Source organism: Medicago sativa, chromosome 7 (genome assembly GCF_051527215.1).
Source record: "Medicago sativa cultivar Bolivia chromosome 7, Bolivia_mono, whole genome shotgun sequence".
Classification (NCBI taxonomy): Eukaryota; Viridiplantae; Streptophyta; class Magnoliopsida; order Fabales; family Fabaceae; genus Medicago; species Medicago sativa.
In genome coordinates, this window is record NC_140755.1 from 19,849,217 (window position 1) to 19,865,102 (window position 15,886).

Genomic DNA, 15,886 nt, shown 5'->3' on the forward strand with positions numbered 1-15,886 from the left:
ATATGTAAGTTTTGTTCTAAAAATTAACAGACATACCTCACATTTTCTTTAACTACCATTAGATGATCTACTTACTGTGTATATTTTTTAAAAAAAATGTATACACATGACTATTCACTATATATATAGTAAATTGATTTTTTTTAAGAAGTGAAACTTGCCTATCAAAAACGGTGTTGGAGAAAATCGAGTCTAGAACCTTGAGTGTATTTCTCTCGAATACACTCAAGATCTCAAGTCAACACTATAAAGTCAACCTAGGAGGATTTATATTTTAGAGAGTTTAACGAAGATATATTTTTTGAGAGGTGTTTAATGGAGATATTGTGGGTGTAAAAAATTGTCTTTCAATAAAACCTCGTGATGTGGACACAAGTTCAATTTGTAATCGTAATTTAAATACAACCTCAAAATACTGATTGTCTATTTAACGTGTAAAACATGCCTGCTTTTTGGTAGAAACAAAATCGTAAAATGCTTGAAATAAGCTGCAAGGACAAATATGGAAATGGGAAGTTATACTTGGCAAGTGAAGGAGTATAGCTATCAAAATTTAAACCTCGAGATACAATACAAATATGGAAAAGTGGAGATTTACTTGTAGGTGTGTTGGTTAACTCGAAAATGATATTTTAACCAAAGATGCAAATTGTGTAGCTTTTAAACGAAAGAAATAGTTCCCCTCAAAAAACAAAAAGAAATAATTATTTTTTCCGAGATTTTTAATGCAAAACTACATTTGCTATAAAACTAGGATAAAATATATTATACAACAGAAACCTCAAACATGTAAAATTCTTGACAAGGTTTTGTATTTCATTCCTAAATAAATAAATAAAGAGACTAAAGAGTTCATGACCATTAAACTTCACTTGCCTTCCCCAGTAGTTAAATAATGGAGAAACTCTTATTTTAGTAATAATCCAAGGAAACTGAAAAATAGCATCTCTGCAAAATTCACAATACACTGCTCAGTCGTTTCTCTAATAAGACTGGCGCTGACATAGTTGTAATTGGTGTACACCATCCCCCCAAAAATATCCAAAACCATCGATAATTTACTGGAAACCAACGAAAAATAATAATCAGGCTCGGTGGTACTGTTATTAACTACTTGGTCGGGTTTGTTGTAATACTGCGCCTGTCACACTGCGCGTTCTCAGCAACGGAGCATAGACACTTGAGAAATTTATCCCAAGAAAGCCACCAGAACTAGATTCATTGATCTTGTTTCCTGCAGGAGGGGTTTTCATCGAATCCACACGACTACTGGAGAGATCTCTCTCATCAGATATTGGACTACTCTCCTGAAAAGATAGATGGCAATTTATGACTACAATATTAGTATAGTTAACAAAATTAAAATTGAGATTGGAACTAGAAAGAAATTTAAACCTAATGGAAATGGTTTTTTCTTGCAAAAAGGACATCAATAAAAATATAACTGGGTTTGAAATTTTGTAGAGAGAATATTTCATAGCAACAATGATGAACATAACAACCTTGTCAACCATGTCAGCCAAAAACAAATAAAATGCACAAACATAAAGGAATGGACCATTTTATCTTTAAAATGTACAAATATAAAGAATTGGAACCCTTATTTGGCCGTCATATAACTCATCTAAAGGAGATAAGTCATAAAATACTATTCTTTTTAAAGGCCTATTCAGTAAATTATCTGAATAAAGTAAATCAGAAATATTGCAAACCTGGTCAGATCCGACAGTATTTGATGGAGATGGTGGATCAGCTGACCTAGTTGGAGGCACAGATCCAGTCTGATAAGAGAACAAAAGGTTGAAAAAAATTAGAAACTAATAATCAGAGCATAATGGCAAGGGTGCATAGAAAGCTTTCAATTGAAAGTTACCCTTGATATTGGTGTAATAGAAGGCTGCTCAAGATATAGCCTGGAAGGACCTGACTGCAAAGCCTGTATAATTAAGATATAACATAGGTATAAGTTCCAAAAATGGAGAGCACTGAAGTATAAAGTAAAACTTATATATAATCATTATTTGGATTATAATTAACTACAAAATCTAAATGCACTGTTAAATTTAAATTTCCTATTAATTTACAATAAACGATGCTATCATGTCTAATGCGTAATACAGTTTTCTAAAAGGGCACACTATGCATGCAAAAGGAAAACGCTTACCCTGGAAGATGGTGAAACTGGTGGTAGCTCAATGGCTGGCATGGATGAAGATCCCTACATAATTCAAAGACTTATTACTAACAAAATAGAAAATAAATAGAAAGAACATGATAAAAAAATAATCTGATATTCGAATTATGAAGCCAAGCCAGAGTAAACAAAAATCCATTTGTAATGATAGATGGGTTCATGCCTGAATATACTGTGGAGTAGAGCCCTTCTGCAAACTCTCGGTAAGTAGACACATTCCCTTCACTCTATCATTTGTGGCACCCTAAGCAGACAGAAAAAGTAAATCATAGGAACAAACGATATTACACCCTTCAAATAATAACAAGGGTTATATATAACTGAATATCAATAACTAAAATTTAATGGAATATACCTGATTCCCTTCTATTAAAGTGATTTTATCTTCCTGAAAACCAAAGCAATCAAGCTAAAGTTGGATATCCAGCAAATTTTTCAAAGAAATAACTGAATTCTTGCAAATGACTTACAATAGTTCGGATTATAATGTGAAACTTGTTGATATCTCCACCTATTTCCTCTGTGTCGCGTTGTATAGCATTGATCTGTAACAGAAGTTAATTTATTGTTGACAACAAAGAAGCCAAAAACAATGCCTCCAAACATTTGTACTCACATTTTTTTGGGTATCATCTGCAATGGCTTCAATTTGATCTATGTGTTTTTCAACACCGATAATTCTTCCACCTATCTTCCTCTGGGCATCCTGAAATCATCACAGATAAGTAAATCGTAAATGCTTAAGCAGTGGCTTTGTTCTCAGTCTTTAGAAAGTAAGAAAGGTAAACTGAACAGAAAGCAGAGATAAAAAGCTCTGAACTGTAAAAATACACAAAGCTCTTCTCAAAATTAATTTTATATCATGATGTAAATGAAATGCGCATTAAGCACTGAAATTTTCACGTAAATAAGATTACACAGTTGGCAGATAAATCAAGATGGAAGGTCAATTGAATGTGGTTATAAAATAGATAATCAATTAAGTTAACTGGTTTTTCTTCCCTGTATGTCAAATTAGAACCAAAACAATTCTTAAACAAGCTACTATGCAGAAAATCCTTGACAGCGCGTCTCAGACTACCTCATAGTTTGCTAATTTTGCAGGTCTTCGTAGTTGATTATGACATATCGCGGAAGTATCAACAACAGGTTTAATTCAGTTGTATGAAGATATTGATAAAGTTGTGTCGGTGCCAATTTTCAACAACATATAAACAAAAAACTTTATTTTCTTTCATTTTTCATTTATTAGATTTGTTACAGTGTTTTATAAACCAAATAATATACATATTTTTAGTGTTTTTGATAATTATTTTGATCAAATTAGAGCTTAGAGGCAAAAGAAAGAAACAAAACAGTGTAAAAGGAGGATGTGGATTCCGGGAATCCCACATTCGCAAAGTCAGACAAACGTAAGCCATCCAATTCATCCATTTGTTGGCATCTGTTCTTTTTCAAGTCCCAGTTATGGTCTATAACGAGGTTGCCCGACTTAGCGAAAACCCACGTGCAAATATAAGATTTGGAGCCAGAACACAGCTTCTGTTGTGTGACTTTCATCCATCTTCAGTTTTGCACGCCAAGTCGCCAATTCAGTTCCGCACACCATTTTCAAATCACTTGCTTTGGTTTGTTTCCTCCAAAACAGAAACCACTTTACGAAATCGTTTTGCTTTTGTCTATTTCCTCTTAAGCCTCCCTTCATAGATTTGGCATGTACAATTTTTTTCTTTTTGACAGTATGTTCAGTGCATACAATACAACTTGAAAGGTAAAATATCTGAACCAATCTGACAGAGTTATATCAGAGGCAGCAGATATAAAGAAAGGCCTAAATACGCATCACAAGAAACTGTTTCAAGAGGGGCTTGAGAGAGCAAAAGTAAAACTTGGGATATCAAAGAAATTGTCAAAGAGCTTTGCTCCACCATGACTTAAATAGAATTAACATAAGAGAAAAAAAGAAAAAAAGGGGGTTGCAATTTCGATTGGGGAAATCAGATGGATAGAACAAATTTTGATAGGGATTTTGTTTTGAAGTGGTTTGTCCCACTTTTACTGAACATTGGTATGCATGTTTCATTTCATGAACTTCTTTCTTCTCCATCACCATCTCCCCCTTCCTTCCCCCTCTCTATTTATCATCACCAAAAAAAAACATATGGGTTTTTCTTGTCACTGAAGTTGGAAGAGCACCGGAAACAATATCAGACGAGCAGGTATTGCAGGTTTCGAGGCCCCAACCTAGTGTGGCGCTACATGTACTGCCATGCCAAACGTGAACAGTGCCACAATTCTGTATAGCGCTCGTCTGCTCCACCCACACCCGTAGTATGCGACGCACCAGGTACTAGTGTGGCCGCCAGCCGCTCTGATGAGATAGTAACTATGAAGCATGGACGTTCCTCAAATTAGGTGTGTCCAACACCGACACAACACCTATGATTACACTGAATTATGTCATTTTCTCAAATTATTATCTGTAACGTGTCCGGTGTCCATGTCTGTGTCCGTGCTTCATAGGATAGTAATACTAAATAATGGTTGGCTACATTTTGTGTGTCGTGTGGGTAAAAGTAAAGTGCACAATGACCTCATTAACAAGAAGGAATTTGGGTCGAGGAAGTTAGACAAGATAAAGAGATGTGTTGTTAGGATTGCAGGAGCGAAGATGAATGGAGTTTGACAAACAACGGGGGAGAACAATGCTGTCAGGATTTTTATTAGATTTAGATTTTTTAATTTCATTGAATTATTTCAAAATACTAGTATGACATGGCCAAAACATTAACTCTTATTGGATGTCAGGGCAAAGCTATTTTATGCAGCCAAAGTAAACCCATCAAATTATCATATATCCTAGCTAATAAAAAGCTATCATTTAAGGTCATCAATAAGACAAAATGTGCGTTTTATCACAATCTAAGAAAAACAAATTATACCACAACAAAATTACCTCAATTGATTCATAAACCTTCCCCAGCTGTTTACCTATGCCTGTACAAGCATCATTTAAACTACGCCTTGTTGCAAACATCATATGAGGAATCCATCCCTGTAAATATACAAAGGCAATAAAACTCAATCATCTTCATAGAGAAAGGGGACAAGCTTTCAAGAATTTATGGTCATAACAGATAATAAAGGAAACATGCACTATTATGCCAATAATTTTGTTGATTTTCCACCATATTTCAAAGAGTTGATTTTAGCCAGTAAGGTTTATCCACAGAAATTTCTTGATTAGTTCCAACTAAATAACATCCAACTTCAAGTAATAAAAAATTTATTTTGCGCCAAATCACGTTGAGAATATTGGCAGCAACATGAGTTGAGCTTCAAATGAATTGAATTAACAATTAATAAAGCATACACTTGGAAAAGAATGATCAATGTAGTTTGGCTAAATATATTGAATATTAGACAAATTTATCCAACCAGATAGAAACCACAACAACCTAAACAGCCACAAATCCCCATTTCAACGAATCTCAACACACTTGAAAGAGAACCCCATGGAAAAAAGTTCAGATATCTTGCATGATTTAATAAACATTCAAATACAACATTGATCATGTGATATATATCACATACGGTATCAAAAGCACCAACATTTCAATATAAATTCCGGCCATACAAACTTCCTACAAGGATGCATGGCTACAACATCTTGTTCCTCAAATCAACAATTCACAGAAGAGAAATGCCCTACCTTCCACCAAAGGCATCCACATCCTACCCCAATAATGACCACTGCTGCATATTTTCTTCCTTCTGTACATTGTCAAAGCATATCAGAAAATGACACAGATACGAAGGAAAGTTTTGTTAGCTTAGACAAAAATATGGGCACAATCATGCAAACAATGGTTAGAGCCAATGATTGCGAAAACAGTAAAGTAACATGTTAGCATTAATTGAATTACTGAAGAATAATAAAAATAAAATAGCCCTATAATGTGAGAAAGGCAGTAGATAAGCATAACCTGTTCCACTTGGATTTACAATAATGATATCTTTATTATCTCTAACAAGATCCTCTATTTGCTTCCGAAGGTTACTAACCTGTTATCACAAGTATAAGCAGCCATTTCAATTACCCTATATTACAATTAGATTTGGTACGTACAAGTAAATAAATAAAATTTAAATGTTCTGCATAAACTATGAAATATGGTCATGCTTTTATTCCATTCATTGAGTGAGAAAAAATATGCAACTAATATCTGGAGAACTATATACGATGACTAGCATACCTCATCTGCCCTTGTTTCCAAATGATACATACCAAGTTTAAGAAGCAATAACATGCTTTAGGTATAAACGAAAGAAGTGTAAGGTTCACAAATATGATATTTCCAATATCTACAGATAAATTTTGTTGAAATTTGGGGCCTAACTCATCTTTACAAAACCGGCTTGAAAGGTGAGGTGTGCCTCCTCTTTATAAACTCTTCTCAAGAGTCCTATCTATCTGATGTGGGACTAAATCCACCCTCTCAAAGCCAACACAATGAAGGTGTTGGAGGTTGCAATGAAGGCTAACCAAAGGTTGCAATTTAGGCGACTAGGGGCGGACCGCAATTAAGGCGGAATTTCCAACAAATTTACAATAATATTTTTCTATTCAATTTTTGGTCTTTTATTACTAAATGCATAATATAATTTTCATTTGATTATGTCAAGTTGTTATTTTATTATTTGTTAATTATTACTATAACTAATATTGTTGTTTTTTTTAAAGCCTGAGGTACTCAAAGTTCCACCTATTTTATGGTGCCTTTAGTTGTTTATTTTTGCAGATTAGGCTTTAAAGGTCCAGCATTTGTCTTCTCCCTTCAGCTTTAACCTAGCAAAACATGAGATTCAAGCACGCCGCTTTGTCTTCTCCGTTCATATGGTGATTCTTCACTTCTTCTACATCCTCCCCCTTCTCCTTCTACTGTGATTCTTCACTGCTTTTCTGTCCAAATTTACCTTTTATTTTGTTTCTCGTTGTTGCAAGTGATATGTGCCGTGTTGTTCTACGCGAATGCGTCTGAGGCGGTCACGACAGTGATGCGCGACGCATTTGGCATTGATGTAGCATACAGCGGTTGCTATTGGCAGTGGTTAACTGCCTAGGCCTGTTGGTGGCTAGGGCCCACTTTGTTAAACCGTGCAATTTACAACACTACTTTATATGGGTCTATATGTTTTGACTGGGACTAAATTTTGCAAAACCATATATGAGCACCCACTTTAAAATGGTATAATAGAAGAATCATGAGTTTGTTGTATAGATACACATAGTATGTTTGACCTGTTTCAACTTTTCAAACTTGCAAATGAAACTATTCGAAGTTCCGACACAAGTACAGCGCATTAAGTTAGAACATAGATTAGGTACATTAGTAACTATATAACAAATGTTTAACGATATATGCATATGCTCAAAAGTCAAAACTCAAGTCACATTTAAAATTCTCTAACTGATGAAGGGCAGGTTGCGTGAAACTCTACTTAACAATAATAAGAATTTTTCATAGTAAGATTAATTAAAATGAAAAACATCATACAAACAGACCTGATCAAGCAACACATCATTGTGTGGCTTTTTAACAGTTGGAGTAGAATCATTGCTTTTAAGTTGCCTTAAAAAAACCTGGCCAAAGAAAGAGTCCAAAATCAGTATAGAGCCTCCAACATTACTTATCAACAATAAATGACAGCCCCCCATACTCATAGACTCACTGTATGAATCAGATTTGGACCTAAAAACAAATAATTAATAACAACGCCCAGAATATTGTCAAATCTTAGGTTTTTTGAGATGCAGCATAAATTGAAGAGATGTTTTTGAACTTCTGAATAACATACAACAACCAACAATGAAAGCTGGAATCAAATGCCTTAGGTAATAATCAGCCGACGTTGGGTTCTAGCAAAACAACAGTCTTAGAAATCTATTAATAACAATGTCTTTTTCAATTTGTAATAGTTTCTTTCTTGCAATTAAAACACCTTAGGTTTCATATGATCCATTTTTCTCACTGATGAAACCCACCTTAGGCAAGTTAAAAAAAAAATCTCCGGCTCCAAATTTTTCCATGATACCATTATCTTCAATTCATATTATTATACTAAGGCATCTGGTTTGAATTAAAACATCTACCATAGGTTTCATATGATCCATTTTTCTCACTGATGAAACCCACCTTAGGCAAGTTCAAAAAATATTCTCCGGCTCCAAATTTTTCCATGATACCATTATCTTCAATTCATATTATTATACTAACGCATCCACCTCAGCACTCTAAAATTTCCTTTGATTTTGATAGACATTTTACAGTCACAAATTACACCTAGAGGATTTTTACACTCAGTGCACATAGCTTGAATCGTATTTGTGCCTGCCCCAAGGTAGACAAACTCGAGATCCTACGCAAGATCGGGGAGGAGTCACAAGATCGTGAATCGGGAGATCGTAACACGGATCGTAAGATCCTACCAAATTTACAAATTGAAATATATATGCCTAGAAATTCATGTATAAAATTCCAGCCTGATCAACAAAAATAAATGTAACATATTTAGGTGGAAAAACACTTTTTTTTTTTGGGAGAGACAGTGAAATCAGTTGACCAATAAACCATAAATTGTGTATTAATTAAAAATGAATAAACAAAAAAATATTCTTTTACCATTATTATTATTATTATTATGTTTATGGCTTTTTTAAGTCACATTATTAATAATTTAATCGTTGAAAAAATAGAGCATTACTAAAAGGTATTCAAAATTCAATTTTAAACTAGAGGAAGAGAGAGTAGAGTGCTATGAATTGGGGGAAGGGCATTGGTAAGGTTTCACAATTTAAGGCTAATTGAAAGTTTCCACAAATTATTGCTTAGTTAGGTGTATCGGAAAGGTTTAATAATTAATTGGTTTACTAAGTGACAAAAGAATATTAATTGGTTTTATCTCCAAAAAAGAAAGAATAGTTAATTGGTTTAATGAGGTGACAAAAGAACCGTTTCAGTCACAGAAAAGTCAAAAAATGAACAAAAACGCGTTTTTGTTGAAACCGGGTCGCGCACCCGACCCGAGGGTCCGAAACTTCAAGGAAGGAAAACGAACAGAATGGATCGCAGATTCCACCGTACCCACGATCTTCCACGGCGATCCAAGCTGCGACTACCAAAAAACGATTCCGGCCACTTTCCGACACGGTCATGGGTTGCAAGAACGCAAACTCGTACGATCCTACGAGTTGGATCGCGAGTTTGTCTACCATGGCCTGCCCGCACCATCAATCTCATATATTATCAAACATTGCAACCAACATCTTACAAAAACCTAAATTACATATATTTCATCTTATACACCTAAAAAACCTGCATTACATATATTTCTTCTTACAAAAACATGGGATGTTCCATTCAAGGGTTGGACATCCCATTGAATCATTCACCTCACTCCTACTGACCAAATCCCTTGGGTTGCAAATATAAATGAGCCGAGTAGCACATTTAAAAAGCTTAGCTCATTTCTATGAATAGGTAAATCTGAAGTTTGGGTTTGGCTTGTTTATAAAATAGAGTAAATTACACTATCCTCCCCAAAGAGAATCTTGAATTACACTTCTCTCCCTTGTATACATTCAACATAGCTCCTAACTGAATATCTTCGGGCTTAACTTCATTTATTTTAACCAGCATATTTTTTTTTTTTTTTTGAAGAAATTATTTTAACCAGCATCTTAATCACACTGTTTTCAACTAGATTTTTTCGGACCTTAACTTCTATTATTTTAATCAGCGTCTTAATCTGTTAATCACACTGCTTTGAACTAGATTTCTTTGAAGTTTGAACTGAACGTCAATTATTTAACCAGCATCTTAATCATACTACTTTGAACAGCAAAAGGAGAGAAATTGTATTATTTTAACCAGCATCTTAATCATACTACTTTGAACAGCAAAAGGAGAGAAATTGCATTTCATATATGAAAATACAGGACATATTCCTATGGCTCTATCACATAGATGAACCAAAGAGATTTGTGGGGAAAAAAGAAAACCACATCTGTCATCTATCAATCTGCATCATCAGAATAATAAATTGACACACCCACACATCCTTCACTATGTAGCACTAACACTTCAGATTGAAAGCATGTTTGATGTCTGTGCCGGTTCTAACACCGGATCGACACTACATATGTATAGTTATATTCAATCCCTTCCATTTTTTAAAATAATTACCAACGGCTACCTCGTTAGTACCGAGACTTCTAATTTAATGTATGCCAGACACAACACGACACTGACACGTGTTATTGCATTCAATTAATTCATTTTCTCAGATTATTACCAGTATCGACGTGCCAGTGTGGTGTTTGCATCTACGTATCAGTGTCGATTCTAACACTGAATTGACATTACACATGTAGTTTATTGCCATCGTCTACCTCTATATCACCGGCACTTCTAATTAAAGTTGTGTGAGACACCGACACGACACTCACACATGTTACTGTATTCAACTAATTCATCTTCCCAAATTATTACCAGTGGCATCGTGTCAACATCGTTTATGTGCTTCATAGGTGACTATGTCAATGTCGAGGTGTTTAAAAGTATGTTAAACACCGACACCTACACATTTTATTTGTTGCATTCAATAAATTCATTTTCTTAAATTATCACCGGTGTCACCGTGTAAGTGTCGGTATCAGTGTCGTTTGTATAAGTACTTCATATATCCTTCACCAAAAATCATAAAAACCAACCTTGAAAGCACCAGATACAACACCAGAAAAATCGGCCAATCCACCTTCTTTAGAAGCCATTGCTCCACCAAAAAGACCTAAAAACACAAAAACGAATCATTCTAGTAATCCATTTCAATTTCCACACCAAAACATCACAAATAACAATTTCCACACCAAATTCACCACAATCATTACAATAATAACCTAGATTCCAATTTATTCTTCAATTCATTCACAACCACAACGAATCACAAATTCAAACTACGGAACCATGGAAATCAAAGGAAGAGAAATTCGAAGGTGAATAAGAGAGAGTATACCTGCGCCGAGGAGAATGGTGAGCTTTCCGAGTGAGAGAGCCATGGTGTGTGACCAGTGAACCTCTGAAACTAGAGGAACACTCTTTTATATATATAGGAATATATAGGAATTTCTGCGCGCGCTAAAACGGCACCGTTTTAGGGTTTGGCGATGAACGATTGTGTTGTAGGTAGTGAGAATGGAAATGAATTGATGAACAAGATAATAATAACCACGACGAAGAAACCCTCGGTGGCTAGCTAAGCTTCGTGTTACTCTGTTTTACGTGGTTCTACCCTAGTTAATGGTAGAATTAAATATTCTTCATAAAAAAATTGAATTAAATGATGGGATATTAAATAGTATATTCCGTCTAACGTGAAGTATGTCAAAAATAGTTGTTTTCAAAAGATAAAAAAACAAATTGTTGGAAAAAAATCTAAATTTACTTCTGAGTGAATTGATTTTAAAATTAATTTATTTTGCGGTTGAATTTTAGATTACTAGAGTCTTTTTCTTTACAATTGAAATTTTAACAAAAAAAAAATATTCCTTCTTTATTTGTAAAATATAGATATTTAATTTTGATGTCAAATATAAGAAAAATAGTATTAATATATTTGTAAAATAGTATGAAAAAACATGAGAGAGAGAGAGAGAGAGTTTGAGAGAGAGAGAGACGGTATCCCTAGGTTCAACCTATAACCATCGCACCAGTGAGATACAAGGGGAGGGGTGGGGGCTCCAGACAAGGTGGCACTAAATGGGGGGTCGGGAGGTGAGCTCAGCTCGCGATGGAGGAAAGTGATCTGATAGGCTGATCGAGGACGGGTCAAGTCAAGGGGAATCAAGCGGCATGGAGGCACCGGGAGAACTGCAACCGACAAAGTATTCAACGGGAGTCAATTTGGACGTGTTTCTCATTATGGCTGATGTGATTTGTCTAGGGTTTTCAAAGGGAATTATCTTTTTGTTATAGGCGCTGACATCAGGTTACATCATGGTCACGATAACAATATGCAACAATATTAGTGTTATTATTCATCGAGTCGCGATGCTTTTAGGGGCCACCAAAGGAATGCAATTAATGTTAGTCAACAACATCATTGTTGTAACTATCAAACAACAAGTCGCAATGCATCAAGGGTTTTCAAAGGGTAACATTATACTCGTATGGCATCTAGGCGTGCTAAGTAGCGGGGAGACATTGCTCTCGTTTCACGTCTCCTCAAGGTTGTGAAGGTTCTGTTGCTTCTCTGGTCACTTTCTATTTCACAAATATTTTGGAAAATCTGCAATATTCTGATTTAAGGCACAATTTAAAGTTGTGTGGTATCTTGACAGATTTGTTCTTCTCAAGAAATAGAAATGTTAAGGACCAGGTGTATGGTTTTATGCGTTATGATAAAGTTTGTGATGTTAATAAGCTGAGTAAGGCTCTCAATAATGTATATTTCAATCAGTATCGGGTGTGGGCTAATGTGGCTTGCGTCTAAATGGTTGAGGGGCATGTTGAGGGTAATAACATTACACGATATGAAGGAGAAAAAAAAAGAGCTTGCTGAGGGAGAAAAAATCAAGTGTGTTGAGGGAGAAAAAATAGAGATTGTTGAGGCAGAAGATTTCTTCCTTCTCTTATTCTCTCTAGGGTATGTTTTTATATTACTCCCTCCGGTCCTATTTACAAGAAACAGTTTACTTTTTAGATACATTAAATAATTTATGTATTTGGTTTAGATTCTTGACTAGATACATACATTATTCAATGTATCTAAAAAGTCAATTTTCTCTTGTAAATAGGACCGGAGGGAGTATTTCTCTTGTAAATAGGACCGGAGGGAGTATTTTGTTATTATGTATATTGTCATGAGCAACTAAACCTCTTGATTAGTGTTAAAGAAGCTTGGATCTCATCCCAAAAGCTAGCTCAAAGGAGGAGGGGACTCAAGCATATTTATACAATCGACAGCCCGGGAACCTAAGCGATGTGGGACTAACAACAAACTACAAATAAATTCAAAACCAACTTCAACATCCACCCTCACGCCTAGCGTGGGCCTGGGTCCAATTCCCACATCGCAATCCTTAACCCGGCTCTGATACCATGTTAAATACTCAGGAAGATATAAGAAATGTTTGTATATTCATTGTGTGTTTCAAGTACAAGGAATTTGTCCTATTTATATTATAGGATTGGAGACAAAGAAACACAAAGAATAATTACACATAAAGACTAATTACTCCTAAATATGCTTCTGATCTTGTCTCTCGAGCAGGCCTCACTGATTGTAAAATTGAACACACTCCTCTTGAACCCAATGTTCGATTTTCTCCTCAAGATGGTACCTTACTTGACGATGCAACTCTTTATCGTCAACTCGTAGGCATGACGATGCAACTCTTTATCGTCAACTCATAGGCAGCTTGATTTACCTCACTGTTACTCGACCACTGTTACTCGACCAGATGTCTCTTATGATGTTCATTTAGTTAGTCAATTCATGAATGCCCCAAGGAGCACACATTATGCTGTTACTCGACCAGATGTCTCTTATGATGTTCATTTAGTTAGTCAATTCATGAATGCCCCAAGGAGCACACATTATGCTGCTGTCCTTCGGATTATTTGGTATATCAAGGGTACTTTATTTTATGGTCTTCATTACTCAGCTACATCTCCATTGATTCTTAGAGCCTGCTCTGATACCATGTTAAAGAAGCTTGGATCTCATCCCAAAAGCTAGCTCAAAGGAGGAGGGGACTCAAGCATATTTATACAATCGACAACCCGGGAACCTAAGTGATGTGGGACTAACAACAAACTACAAATAAATTCAAAAACCAACTTCAACAATTAGGGTTCCTTGATGAACCCATTCTTATTTGTTGGGTATTATCAATAAAGTTTTCATTCAGTTTATGTTTTTATTGTGCCAGATTTAAATTAGATCATGCCTGATCATAATGCTTTTTACAATTGGTTAATTTAATTGTAATCTTGAAGAATGATCCGTAGGATAAAAGTAGCAATTGACAACCTAAAATTATATCAGTTCCATTGGCTTTTCTAATTACCTTTTCTTATAGAGATTAAGAAATTCGGGTTTGAATTCCGGCTTTTTAAAACTCCATACTTTGGACAGGGTTCTAATCACCGTTAATTATCTGAAACCTAATCTTGCATTTGGCAGGGTAATCCAACCTTGCAACTCAATTCAATTTTACTCTACTTTCACCCTTTAAAATAAGTTTTATTAATTACTAAGGTGAACGATAATCCCTCTGCAGAACGATAAACTTACTACTTTATTACTTGTTAGGATACGGTGCACTTGTCAATTCCGTACATCAATTACTAATTTGAAGAATGATCTGAAAGTGCTCACAGATGCGGATACATTAACAGGGACAATTATGAAGGTGAGAAAAACACAAGAAGGGGGGTTGAATTGTGTTTTGAAAAATTCTTCGTTTCTCCTAAAAACTGAACACACTGATCAGAAGCTAAGTGAGACAGCTTGTGAAGTGATAATCAGAATCTAAATGCAGCGGAATAAAACAGAGAGAGAGAAGAAGAACGACACAAAGCAATTATACTGGTTCCTTCCACAATCCGGAAGTAGTCCAGTCCCCCTTGCACTTCCAAGGAGATTTCACTAAGAGTAATATCTAATTACAATTGCTCAAGCACACAAGCAAGAGACTTCCTTTGCTCAAGCACACAAGCTAGAGACTTCCTTTGCTCAAGAACACAATCAAGAGACTTCTTGCTCAAGCACAACTGCAAGAGACTTCCTAACTAAACAAAATTACACAGAAAATTGTTTAAGGTTGAACACTTGATATACAATCAGAGGTGCTCACAATACAAATCAGATACAGACTCAATGGACTTAAGAATTTCTAAGATATGACTTTGAGACACAGAAATTCTAAGTGAATGCAGAACAATTTCAGCAGAGATTTGGCACTTGTAAAAGTATTGAGAGTCTGTTGTTCAGCATTACAAAATCTCTAGGTCTTCACTCCTTTATATAGAGGTGTGAAAGAGACGTTGTGAAATTGCCAGCACCCAAAGAGTCGTTGCTGAAGCTTGATCTTTCACCTTTGATCTTTTGCCTGATTTGGTTGTTGTCCTATGAAGAACTAATTTGAAATCCATTCCTTATCCAAAGGAACATCTATGCAGGCGAAGCCGTATTCTGGAGCTGTTTTCTTGTCTTGTAGCGTGGACACAAAACAGAGTAGTGGAGAACGTGGTTGTACAATTCGTACAAATGTCAACGCTTTCGTCCAAATTGCAAGCACATGCCTTCAAACACCTTTGAAATGACCGGTGCAAAATTCCACTAATCCTTTGTAGCGTTTTCGAATCCAATAGACAGCTTTTGCAGTGATAATTCTTCAATTCTTGAATCTTTGCAAATCCAGTTGATATTCAGCTTCTGGTGAAATAGCTTCTGATGAGGCAGCTTCTGATGATGCAGCTTCTGATGATACAGCTTCTGCAGCTTCTGATGATGCAGCTTCTGATGTTATGACTTCTGGACCTCTTGTCTTCAGGAGCACTATTCTTACTTCAGAAGCGACTTAACTTCAGGAGCGTTTTTTTTTTCTCTTAAGTAGCACGTTGCCTT

General features: G+C 35.4%; 1 protein-coding gene across 1 annotated transcript; it reads right to left on the bottom strand.

The window, feature by feature from the left end:
• Positions 1-719: 719 nt before the first annotated feature.
• On the bottom strand, positions 720-11,523 carry LOC146904884 (uncharacterized). The gene is made up of 14 exons (XM_085726368.1): positions 11,270-11,523; positions 10,968-11,044; positions 7,761-7,838; positions 6,181-6,259; positions 5,907-5,968; positions 5,151-5,249; positions 2,811-2,900; positions 2,665-2,739; positions 2,550-2,582; positions 2,358-2,438; positions 2,165-2,218; positions 1,874-1,936; positions 1,713-1,781; positions 720-1,307 (listed from the first exon to the last, which is right to left on the bottom strand). The coding sequence occupies exons 1-14, from the start codon at positions 11,310-11,312 to the stop codon at positions 1,107-1,109; spliced, it is 1,104 nt and encodes a 367-aa protein (XP_085582494.1). The 5' UTR covers positions 11,313-11,523; the 3' UTR covers positions 720-1,106.
• Between the last annotated feature and the right edge of the window lie 4,363 nt (positions 11,524-15,886).

What these genes read in the sequence shown, in the direction of transcription:
- LOC146904884 (XM_085726368.1), bottom strand. Translation starts at nt 11,312, where the DNA reads ATGGCTCTCTCACTCGGAAAGCTCACCATTCTCCTCGGCGCAG. An exon ending in TTGTATCTGGTGCTTTCAAG is followed by an intron (nt 7,839 to 10,967) that starts GTTGGTTTTTAT and finishes TTCTTTGGCCAG; the next exon opens with GTTTTTTTAAGGCAACTTAA. An exon ending in GTGGATGCCTTTGGTGGAAG is followed by an intron (nt 5,250 to 5,906) that starts GTAGGGCATTTC and finishes GTATATTTACAG; the next exon opens with GGATGGATTCCTCATATGAT.